At 47.1% G+C, this 12,128-nt stretch overlaps 2 protein-coding genes across 10 annotated transcripts in view; both read left to right on the top strand.

Moving 5' to 3' along the window:
- LOC147654432 (uncharacterized) overlaps positions 1–12,128 on the top strand; it is a 749,593-nt gene that overhangs the window by 25,775 nt on the left and 711,690 nt on the right. The window lies entirely within an intron of this gene.
- ILDR2 (immunoglobulin like domain containing receptor 2) overlaps positions 1–12,128 on the top strand; it is a 39,237-nt gene that overhangs the window by 15,187 nt on the left and 11,922 nt on the right. For 5 of the 9 annotated variants that reach the window (XM_086884110.1, XM_086884111.1, XM_023944913.2 and 2 more), the window contains exons 4-6: positions 4,871–4,927; positions 9,254–9,400; positions 10,141–10,317. In XM_086884110.1, coding sequence (XP_086740236.1) covers positions 4,871–4,927; positions 9,254–9,400; positions 10,141–10,317 — 381 coding nt within the window. The remainder of the gene's footprint in view (positions 1–4,870; positions 4,928–9,253; positions 9,401–10,140; positions 10,318–12,128) is intronic. The other 4 variants (XM_086884113.1, XM_086884112.1, XM_023944920.2 and 1 more) reach the window with 1 other exon arrangement.

Raw genomic sequence — 12,128 nt, 5'->3', positions numbered from 1 at the left:
GTAGACTAAACCCAAAATTTAAAAAGTCTCACGCCCATAGTAAAAGTAGTAAAGGATATAAAGTAGAGCAAGTAGATACATATACACACAGCATATTGTACAGTAATTAATATGCTAATAGAGACATGTGTTGACTTTCAGTGAGGATAAATCTCCACTGGGACACGTGTGTATGGTGTGCAATGCTAATAAGGCAGTTCTTACTCAGCAAAGTGACTCAATAGCTGGTATAAATATAGCCAGGTTTGGAGTCTCTTTTATGCCAGGAGAGACTGTATAATAAAATTTGACATGATTTTGGAAATTGAAAAGTTCTTGGCAAAATTTTCCCTTACATGATGTTGGTTTTAGGATTTTGCTCTCGTTTGCTGAAAAGCTGCCAGTAGCATCTGAGCCAGTGCTCGGTCACAGGAGTTGGCAGAGTGGTGCTGGTGGCCTTGTGCTGGGGATGTGCTGGCCCACATCTCAGCTGGGAAAATGTCTGTGAGCAGCCCCACGGAGGAGGGCTCGCTGACCTTGAGCTGTGACCAAAGGTGGGTAGTGCCAGCAGGGGAAGGAAGTGATTGGCACAGGAGCCTTCCTCTTCAAAATCCCAGGAAAGTGTTGATGCACTGCCCCAGACCACTGTGCCTTTGTAACCTGCTTCCAGTCCTATCCCAGCCTACTCCTGGTTATTTATTTCACACCGATTAGAAGTGCTACTTGTTGCCAAGGCTTTTTACCCCTGTTTTCCTCCTTATTTGCCAGCGACAGCCACACGCTGCTCACAAAGGAGACCTGGTGTGATTAAAAGGCCGTGGTTACTAAGGCAGCCATGGCAACAGCCTCCTTGGAGGTCTTTGTTGCCTGCTAAAACTTTGATCTCCAAAAGGGGCTGCTGCTGTTTCTCCGTCCAATTGAAGAGAAGGATGGGAAGAAAGGATAAAGTTTACTCCAAGCAGAGGGAGCACAGAGGAACTCATTGCAGAGCCATGCTCCCCCAATAAATCTCACAGCAGCTGCCTTGGAAAAGTGTCTGATTTACAAGGACTATACTTCCTTTCCTGTGCTTTCCAGGCTCTCCTCAGGACAGTGTCCCTTGCCAGGGGCCTCTTGCTGTGGCATGGCTTGGCAAAGTTTTCCACCACCGAGAAGGAAATAATTCCCTCTGTACTTGCTGTGTGCTGTGATCCCACTGCAGCAGGCTGGGCTGCAGAAGCAGCCTTCAAACAGGCGAACAGTTCAGCAGTTACTAGCATAGTTACCCAATATTTATCACATTTATGCGGTTGCCAGTATTCACCATGTTCCCATATTTACCCAATTGCCACGTTTCTGACTGCACCTGCGCCTACTTTATTCATGCCATCATTTCTTTTCAGCTGCAGCACTTACCCTAATTATTTTTGTGTCTCTTCTCTGCAGACTCTCTGCTAATTGTGTGCTTGACTCCAGGTCTCCCCTGCTCCGCTGCTATTTGCTCACTGCTCTGTCGCCTGCCTGCCTCCTGTGTATTAACTCCTGTCCTCGCTCGCCTCTGCTGTGTGTCTGCACCTCTTGGAGCTGCTCTGCATCCCCTCAGCTTTTCCTCTCCCATTCCTCCTCCTGTGCTCTGCCAGTGCAGTTGGGGGGCTTGTGAGCTCCGTTGCATTTCAAGGCTGGCTGGGGCCCGGGGCGTGTGAGGTGCCTGCTGAGAGGCCACTTTGGGCAGGTAAAACCCTTCAGCGTGGTAGGAATAGAGATGGCACATGTCCCAGATCCTTGCAGAATGAGGACAAGCTCCTAGCTCTGACCTAGTCACCTGGGATAACCCTGGAAAACAGGGCCATTGTCTATTCCCTCTATCCCTTCGGTGGTGGGAGCTGCACAGAGGACACAAAGCTCTTGTGGGTGGGGACACAGATCTGTGACTCAGCAGTGGTGCCCAGGCATGGCTTGGAGTTCCTGCAGCCCTTCCTCAGGAGGGCAGAGCTGCTGTGCAGAGGTGGTGTGGCCAGATGGTCTCTTGGCAGGATGTTTTACTGAATTGTTTCTTCCCCACCAACTGCTATCTAGCCCCAGCATCCACTTTAAAATTTCCTTGAAAAAAACCCCAAAAAAACGAGAGAGAAGGAGGTGAGCTTAGAGCCCAGGGAAGGAGCATCCAAGGCAAGGAGAGATGGGTGGGTGCTGGCCATGGGTGCTCTGCCTGCCTCCTGCCTGCTGTTACAGCCATGGATCCAAAAGGACACCCTGCCCTGTGTTTGGGGCAGTGTGTGACCCACCAGGGTGCTGCCCTGGGAGCCCCTCTGTGGCCACCAGCTGTCTCTGGGCTGTGCCCACGTGTGGGCCAGGCTTGCAGAGGGCAGGAGGTGAGAGCCAGTGGCAGCCCTGCCCTGCCCTGAGCCACCCTGTCCCTGTGCCCAGGGGTTTTGCTGCACTTGTTGCTGGCAGCAGCAGCAGCAGAGGGAGGAAAGTTGCCTTCAGTGAGGGACAGTGGTGGGAGCCTCCCGTTGCTGGGGCAACCGCGGGCAGCCTCAGCCTGTTGGCTTCCCTGAAGGAATGGTTTGGGGAAAGGTTATCAGGGGATTAATTCAGCCCGGGGCGGGGGCTGAGCTGTGGAAAGCTGCAGCAGTCCAGGGGTGGGCATTGTGCTGTCAGCTGGGCTGGGCCAGGCAGGCAGAGTTCAGGCTGAGCTGTGGTGGGGTTTGTTGTTGCCTTGGGTCCTCCCAGGCTTTGTGCATCCCTGCTGGGGGCTCTGGGGCCCCCAGGGCTGTGTGAGTCCCGTTGGCAGGGCAGGGATGCAAATTCCCCAGGCAGACACTCTGACAAGCCAAGTGAGGCTGCGCAAGCAGGGAAGTACTGGCTGCTTGGGGGTAGCACAGAGGAGCTGCTTTGGTTCTCTTTGTTTTCACCAAGTTCTCAGGCACTGTTATATTGAGGGATGTTTTTCCCTGCTGGACATGTGATTCCTCTTGGAGATCAGAGAGTACCCACCGCTAGCAGGGCTCGAGCCTCTCCAGGTAGGTTTTAAATAAAGAGGCACCCATTTGTCAGTGCCCATTTGAGAAGGAGTTTCTGCTGTTTAAAGGTGTAATTTCCTTGCATTTTTAACCACGAGTAAAAGCCCTAAGTTAACTATGTACCTCCAGCAATCTGCCCAGTGTCATCTGCTCTCAAACAGGCTGCATGTGAGCTTGTGCAGAGGTAATAACACAAGGGAGGTGAGCTACATGCTCATGTCTGCCCATATTCTGCATGCGTGTGGTTCACGTGGGTGCTGTTCACATATGCACACAGAGGCCTGCAAAAGAATTGTGTATTGTTTTATCAGAATGAGGAATATACTTAATGTGCACGTGGAACATGACATGCTAGTTGTGAGAGGCTTGGATATTTGATCCTTCCAGGAACTGGACTGCAAAGAATGTCATGAAACTCTTTGTAAATGTAGATAAAAATGTTGCAGCAGACTGGTGGCAGGAGTCCTCCCTCAAAGTGGTAAATGGGGAGCAGTTATGTGAAGCATCACCCTGCTATCCTTTGCTAAGGATTCGGCACCACTTCATCAGGATGGGCGTTCCTGTGAGTACCAGTCAGCTTTGATGAGTTGCAACTGGCTGCAAAGCACTGCCTGAAGCCATGGTATACTCATTATGGCTCCAGCAGGCTTCCTTGTGGATTTTTGATCTCTACAGAGTCTCTGCTGAAGCACTGAGAGAAAACGGATGGTGGGAATTTGATTGTAATAACCTGCAAGGACAGACTAGAGGCCGAGGAACTTGGGATCCAGTTCATCACTGTGTCTGAGTGCTGCGTAGTGCAGGACCTGGAGGGCATGTGGGGAGGTTAAAGGTAGCTTTCTACCACTTTTGCATTGGCTTACCCTTAGCTGCTCCCGTTGTTATGCCCACAATGTGTGTCTCTCTTCAGATTGCAGCTCTCCTACCATATGCATGTCTTTAAAAATCCCAGCATGATCCTGGGGCTCTATGGGAGAGTTCACAGCACAGCTGCACTTAGGGCTGTTCTGCCAATGCACAGGTGTGTGTAAATTACAGCTGAGCACTGTGCAGGGTGTTTGCTGTGTACTGGAAATATCCCAGACATTCTGTGCCAAAACAAACTGACACCGAGCTGCCTTTGGGCTTGGAGTTTGTTTGTATTCGGTTGTGAATTATAAATTTGAAGTTGACTTGCCTTTTTTTTTTTGGTTTGTTTCCTTTTTCCTTCGCAAAGTGATACCACAAATTTCTACACAAATCTTTCCCTCGTTGGTTTGCTTCCACTGGGAGTTGGCCTTTGTCACGCAGTCTTACCAAGATGCTCGTGCATCTCCAAATAATTAGCACATCTGCACAACATTCCTTCAAGGCTCCTTTCCTGGAGCTGTCAGTGCACTCACTGAGCCCCACGTGGACAGCAGCATCCATGGGTTTTGGAAGCATGTGGCTGATTTATCAATAGCCTTGGGTAAAAGATGTTTCATCTCTGTAGAGACTACATCAGTACTTTTTAAAATAAACCGTGTCCTTCTGTTTAAGGGCTGTTGTGCATTTCCAGGAGCTTTTGCATGTGTAGAGCATAACTCCAGGAAGATGTTACCATGTAACCATGCTAAAGGGACTCCTTTTTCTTGTCATTTTGTGTCTAGATTGGAGATGCTCTGTTCCAGATTCTTTCCCCCCAGCTCTGCTGATAAAGATAAAATGCAAGGACACAGAAATGGCAGAAGTGCAGAGGCAGACACCAGGCACCGAGCAGGATGACATCTGTGGTTGATAGAAATTCACATAAAGCAGAGTGCAAGTGGGCTGATGAGGAAGGGAACTGGAGGCTAAGGCAGGGGCTGGGGAGTGTGTTTTTCTTGCAGTAACCTCTCTCCTTCTTCTCCTCCTTCTGTCTTTTCTAGGCAGGACAGGGCTGCTTGCTGATCTCTTGCCCAGTTTTGCTGTGGAGATTATGCCAGGTATTCAGTCATTTCACCCTTAATCATTTATTCCTCTGTCATCTTGTCTGTTTATCCTTCTGCAGCATCTTTATGTGGTGTATGTTTCACTTGTGTGTGTGTTTTATCTGGGGATTTAAAGAGAAGAGTCTGTCACTTACTGGGGAAGCGCTGGGTTCGGATCTGAGCGAGCTGATGCCGGGCCGTGCTGGGAGCCAGCATGCAGAGATGGTTGATGCCATGCCAGGATCAGTGTGAGAGCAGAAATGCCAGAGCTGTTCTGGGGAGGTTTTCTATCAAGCTCTCTGCTCTCTCCCTGCTAGCACAGAGGAATCTGTTCTGCAGCCTGTGAGACCCCACAGCCCTCTGTGGGGTCAGCTGCTCCTGTGCAGTCACTCAGCTCCCCAGACCTGGCCTGTGCCACTTCTCCACCATCCCCACAGATGGTAGCACAGGAGGTGCTGGGAACAGAGCATTGGCTAGCAACCCATCAGTGGCCCAGCCCCTCTTGTGCTGCATGGCCAGGCCGTGCTCTCGGCCACACCGGGTGGCTGGCCCCGACGCGAGAGCTCCGTGACAAATCCCTTGCTAGCCAAAACTAGTGAGAGCCACCAGTTCTGGCACTCCTTGCAGAGGAGACAGAGGCTGTGCAACAGATTGTTCTTGAAAGGGAAAAGCTGTGAGAATATTTAGCCCTCAAGTCATCTGATCATTCCCCGGTGGTGCCCAAGGAGCATTTATTTCACACCTCTGTGCAAAAATGCAATTCCACATAAATGTGTGAAGCTATTTTCGAGCCTGTCCCAGAGATGCAAACGGAGAGAAGGCAGACACTCACCCACCTCCAATGTAACCCAAAGCTCCCTAGAATTCCTGCATGGCAGGAGAGGGATTGGTCTTTTCAGCATAGATAACAGTTGATTCTCTATTGCCTAACACTTTTCCCTCTGTTATTTAGAATTTTATTGAATGGGTATAAAATTATGGTGTGTTGGCCAGATATCTTTCTGGTACCCTTGCTGCATGGGTAGACAAGAAGAAAGTGTAAGATGCAGCAGCAAACCACATTTCAGCAGTTGCTGTTTGATGTTACCCGAGTAAAAAAAAGCAGATACTTCTGCAAGCACAAACCAGTAGTTTCCAGACAGCAAGGACACTGAGCTTGTCAGCTTGGTAGACATTTGAATCTCAGCATTACACAGGGGGAGCTGGTTGAATCCCAGTTCTGTGCATAAAGGAAGAGCCAGCAGCCTTTTTTTGCTGTTTTCTTGACCTCATCAGAAAAGGAAATGGTCTAACTTCCTGTGCAGTAAAATCCTGACTCACAGGTCCCTGTGGCTGGGACACTGATTTCAAACATCCACTTTATATGCTGAGTGAGTATCCTGCAATGTGCAATGTACACACTAACCTGACCCCCTTTTGTACTGCTAGAATGTGTTCAGAGAGACCACAGACACACTTCTAATGGACTTGCTGTCTGTTTTTTCCTCCACCGGGCTTTTATCCTTTATGGAGTGGTTGTGAACTGTTCACTGATAGCTCTGGACATCTGACATCTGAGTTTCACTGGATAGCTGTGGCTGGCCACTTGTATCAAGCAGTACTGTTTCACCTCCTTTTCTGTGTCCATGATGGTTGTAGAAAACAAGATGAGAACACAACAAAGAAAAAGCCACTAAGCTGTTGCTTAGATTGGCATAGATTAGGAAATACAGGACTGGAGAGGATAGTCTGGCTCCCTATCTTGCATTCCATCCCCAGCACCATGTAATTTCATCCATTCTGTAAGCTTGGCAAGCTTAGGAGTGGCCTAAGGTTTGGCCTTTCTCTTTCCCATTGGATCACTTTCTTTAATGGGCTTCTTTTAGCTTCTCTCTACATCACTGATCATCTATTTCTGTCCATTTATGTAAGATCTTTTAACTATAATACCTGCTTTTCCTCCTGCATTTATCCTCCTACTATATTTACAGGCAGGAGCTACATCTTCCCTCAGCCTTCTGTTTAATAGAGTAACTCAGCAGGCTTCAGCTCCCCTGCTGCCAAGCAGGCTCCAGAGTCTCTTCATCCCTCAAATCCCTGCTTTCCATCGACCTAAATTCATCTTTTCTGCTGCAAAGATGGCCAGAGCTGTATAACATCAGTAACTTCAGATGAAGTCAAGTGGAGAGGAGGCCTTGTGTGATGGCATTGATATTTCCTTAATACTACTGGAAATTCTTCCCTTATTGCATTATTACATTCCCCGATTACAAATATTTAGGGTTACATTTGCCATTTTTGGTGGCTGTATTGCCTGAGTAATCCTATGTGTACTGTATCATTTCTCTTGTTTTTCAGTTCTTTTCAACCAGTGAAGTCCTGTTCAGAAAATAAATTGTTCTTGATCTTTGAACTTGTGATACTGGTGTGACAGGTATGCAACAATGTTGCTGCATACTTTGAAATTCAGGATAATACTGCATTTCACATCTCCTATTGTAGACCCAAGTAGACCCTTTGTACATGTCCCAGCCTTTATTGACAATGCATCCCTACTGCTTACTGTCATGATATTTTAACACATTCTTATTTTCCGTGTCAAAGTAATTTATGAAAATATTAAGCAAAACAGCTGCTAGAAGCAGAACTTGAGGGACTGTGTCAGTAATCTCTCAGCTCGTGCTTTCCTATTCATGAATGCTTCCCTTCTGCCCTTTCCTTACTTGTTAGCTCATTTTTTCTCAGCATATAGTAAGTTCAACCCCAAAAAAATATTCAATAGGGACCAAAATTAAATGCAAATATAAATGAAATTCATCTGTGTCAGCCAAAAAAGAAACAAAGAATTAAAAAAAATTAAAATATTTCACTTCACACTTCTGAAGTGTTTTGATTTGTAGATGCCAGATCTTTGACTGACATTTTTCAAAGTAAATTTTAAATTCTAGATTTAAAATGGCATTTTTAAAAAGGGGAATTGTTTGTAGAAGAGTTAAGGAAGACTCCAACAAAGTAAAGAATCATACTTTTGTTCAAACAGAACGCTTCCGATGGATCAAAAATGACACTTCTTATTTTTGTGCTGCATTAAGAACTAGGAAAAAATTCTATTTTGAATGGTCCAAGTGAAACATTTTTCCTTGACTTTTTAGCTTAGCAACACAGGTGAGGGGTGCACTGTTTTCCCTGTGTGATTCTTCATGCACATTGCAATCCTCATATCGATACTTCTTCATCTCAAATAATTCTCTACCAGGAGACTCTTTAGTGGACGCTGGACTTCTGTTTGGAAATAGTGGTATGCTGCTTTTTTTGTTCTCTGAAGTGGGGATAAACCCTTTCCCACTGCAAAGCAGCCCCACTTTATTTGCTTTTTGCGATTTTTCCAAGGGGATTGAATAACCACCTGGGTACACCTGGAGCCTTTTCCCCACCAGCAGTCTTGCTTTGAGATAGGTTGGTGCATTTCTCTGACATAAAACCAGCTCCAGGCCTCCTGTATGTTCAGGGTCTTGTGATTTCTTGGTCCAGATGTGTTCACTGATCATTCCCTTAGTCTGGAATTCCTATGGGGCAGTAGGTGCTGCTCTGGCACAGGCTGAGCCCTGCTCCAACCAGATTTTCCAGCAGCAAAGTTTGAGAAACCTTTTCCCCTTTAAGCCCCACCCTGGTTTTTGTGGGCCAGCTCTTTCGTGCTTTCGTTTGTAGGTTGCTTTTCAGCTGCTCCCTTTTGGGACACATCATCTGAGGCTTCGGTGGGGGAGAAAAAAGGTGGTTGTTAGGTTTGCTGGCTGGCTGTGGCGCCTGAATAGGATGTTCGTTCGAAACATTCAAACGGATAATTGCGTGCGTAGGCCTCGCTGTGAAGGGGCAGGCCTGGCTCGTTTACTGGGCTATTTATAGCCTGCTTTTCACCATCGTTTGTCCCATTAAAACCGGAATGTTGGTAGGGAACAAACACATAAGCAGGGCATGAACATGGCCAAGAAGAATGAGTCTTTGATGAGGGCCAAGTGCTAATGGAGCGCGTCCCGCGGCATTGGCGCGGGTCTGCTGTGGGACGAAGGGTTTCTGGCCGGGGAACCGGGGCTCCTGTCTCTGCTGCTCGCCTCTCAGCCAGCCAGAGATGCTGCCAGAAGGGACCACATTTCTGTAGCTCATTTCTCACTGTCACCTGCCATTTCTGCTTTGACACAAGAGGAGGAGTAGTCCTAGTCCTAGAGCCACAGGGAGTCGGTCCACTCCTGTTATTCACCTGTGTGTTTTGTCCCCATGCTCTCCACTGGGAGGATGTTGCTGACGTTCTCTTCCACAGCAATGTGCAGTCCTGTAACTATCTCCCTTTCTCCCCTTGTTTTCCAGAGTGGGTCTTTGTGGGCCTGGTGATCCTGGGAGCGTTCCTGTTCTTCCTCCTGGTGGGGATCTGCTGGTGCCAGTGCTGCCCGCACAGCTGCTGCTGTTACGTCCGCTGCCCCTGCTGTCCTGAGTCCTGCTGCTGTCCCCGGGCGCGTGAGTGACCCTGTCCAAGCCTGGTGCACATCTTCTGCCCTGCTACTTCTGCTCCCTGGCAGAACAGGGGGAGAATCTGCTAATATTGCTTCTTTTGCCCTGAGCACTTTGCTTGGCTAAAGGACTGGTTCTTAGGGAGTGAAGCATCTGACCTATTACTCAATGGTTGAATGCTCAAAGTTAATTACAAATGTAATTCCCCAAGCCCTCCCTGCCTTGGCAGCTGTGTCTGCTTTTCCAAAGTGTCATGCTCCCATTCCAAAGTTGTTGTTGTGTCAGTGAATGTTGAGGGTCAGAGCTAAGAGCATCCTGGGAGGTTTCTTCCTGGCAATGCAAATCAGATGTCCTCTACAACAGAGAGGGCAAAATCCTTGCAACCCAGCAAGGTTCCTGGTCAGGCTCAGTCAGATCTGTCAAGTTCCATGAGCCTCATTCTGCTGCTTGAGTCATCAGTTATTTTTAAAGCTGAACTGCCACTAAATCATGTTGGCTGTCGTACCCTGAGTGTCTTTCTGGGCATCTCGCAGTGCCATTATTATTATATGCAGTACATATTTTAAACTCCCTTCAGTACCCTTCGAGGCTTAGAGAAATTCAGGCAGGTCCTTGTTAATTCATTTGTCTGGTTGTCTCCTGTGGGGTCGCCACCAATGTTGGTGCAGGTTTCATCCACATGTCCAGTGGATCTGTGGGGTGCTGGTGTGTGATGCTGACTCTTGTTTTTTTTTTTTCTTTTTCAGTGTATGTAGCAGGCAAAGCAGCAAAAGCTGGGTACCCCCCTGCAGTCTCTGCCATGCCAGGTCCATACTACATCCCCAGTGTTCCTGTAGCTGGTGTCCCATCTCCTGCTGTGCTGATGGATAAGTCACACCCTCCTCCCTTAGCCCCAAGTGAGGCCAGCGGAGGGAGCCAAAATGGTAATTTGCAGTGCCAGGCACAACTTTCAGTCCTCTTACTGGGAGTGGGGCTGGGAAGGGCAGGAATGATTGTCACTGATTGAGTGGTGTGAGGAGAAGGAACACAGGGAAATTTTAATGCTTTCTCTGACAGTGACATTTGCATTAGGGCCACATGGTCTAACTTTTCTAGGGCCATCAACACAGTCAGTTTGTGGGTATCTAATTAGGTCAGGAGGGTATGGGAGGCCGAGTCTCTGCACAGGACCCCTGTCATTACTGCTGCAGACATTTGGCTTGCAGAGGACAAAAGGACAAAGATGATTTCAGGAGAGCAGAGGCAGGAGCCATTTTCCCCTTAGAACTGATGCCTTGCTGCAAGCTGCTTTCTCTTTGTAAACTGTCCTTCCAACCCTCTGCAGGTCACTGCTTGGCCTCTGGCAGCAGGTTTTGCTGCAGCATGTTTTACTGTCCCCATGGCATTTTGGGCAAAGTAACCTGTTCCCTTGATATTTCTGCCCAAGATCTTTTGGGGCTGGACCCTGTCCTCTACTTTACAGAAGTCAATAGGCCACTTTTATTGTTCAGCCTTTGCATTTGTGAAACGTGGGTGATGAAAGGCTTCGTGACTAGAAAGGAGTTGTGGATCTGTGTCAGACCTAGAGTGTCAGTGTGATGCCTCTTGTCTCAGGGAGGGTTGCTTCTGCTGCTGCAAAGGAAGCTGCCATCAAGGAGAAAAGAGGGCAGCAATTTAGCCACATGCATTCCAGAATCAGAGTGGCTGTCTAAATTCAAACATTCTGCAGCAGAAATAACTCTCACCAATGTAGAGTCATCACTGACCCAGCTACAGTCTGATTTCAAAGCACCACACTAAGTATCAATTGTTAAATTAACTCACGACAGAGTGTTGATAAAACACATCTGAAAAGACAAGATTAAATAGCATAATTAATTAAGCTTCTGGAACAACACTACAGATGCTTCTGCTGTCCCAGTCAGTATATTAACCTTTCTGAAATTAACCTTTCTGGAATTACAAAACATATTTTCTTTCAACAATCACACCTTTTTTTTTGGCCACTGAAATCAAAACAGAACTCTGGAATGGAGCATTTTGAAACAGGAAATAAATCAATCACTGATCCAATACAGAACATATCCAATTCAAAAACCTTTGTCAGAAAATGATGAATGACGCCCCAGTGCTTCAATTTCTTTCTCCTGTGAAAAATGTCACTGCACATAGAGTGTGGTGCTGATTGTGGGAACTCCAGGGATTTTTTAAGAGTCAGATAGATCACAGCTCCCAGTCTTGTCTCTACTAGCAGAGCACAAGTTCAGAATAAAAAACAGAGTATACATTTGGTAGCCAAATGGAATGGCTCTTAGGATGCCATGATCCTTATACAGAAGGATGCATTTAATATATAATGCCTCCAAATAAAGTGTCTGGACTCAATCCCTCACTTCAGGACTTGACAGGAAATAGTATATATGGCAAATAAAAACATTATCACAGAGCTTTAACCTTTGTTGCAAGACAACAGAGATTCTTAAGCTTTTTTAAAAATCTGGTAATCTTTTTTGCAATAATATGGACAAACCCTTAGTCTAGATCATGGACCTGTTGTTCAAGGTGCTGTGGGGCTAAGGGAGAGTTACAGCCTGTACTCTGTTCTTTTACACATAAGGTCCTCCACAATGCTATAATATCCCCTAATGACAGGCTGTAGAAGAGAAAACATTGTGTGGCTTTTCCAAGCTACTTATTTGCTTGTTGGCCAGGCAGCAAGCTAAACAAAACAGGTGATGGTTGAGTTTATAATGAA

The sequence above is a fragment of the Cyanistes caeruleus genome, chromosome 3 (genome assembly GCF_971803275.1).
Source record: "Cyanistes caeruleus chromosome 3, bCyaCae1.hap1.1, whole genome shotgun sequence".
NCBI lineage: Eukaryota > Metazoa > Chordata > Aves > Passeriformes > Paridae > Cyanistes > Cyanistes caeruleus.
Note: the sequence above shows the minus strand (reverse complement) of the source record. Positions and strands in the feature narration are given on the sequence as shown.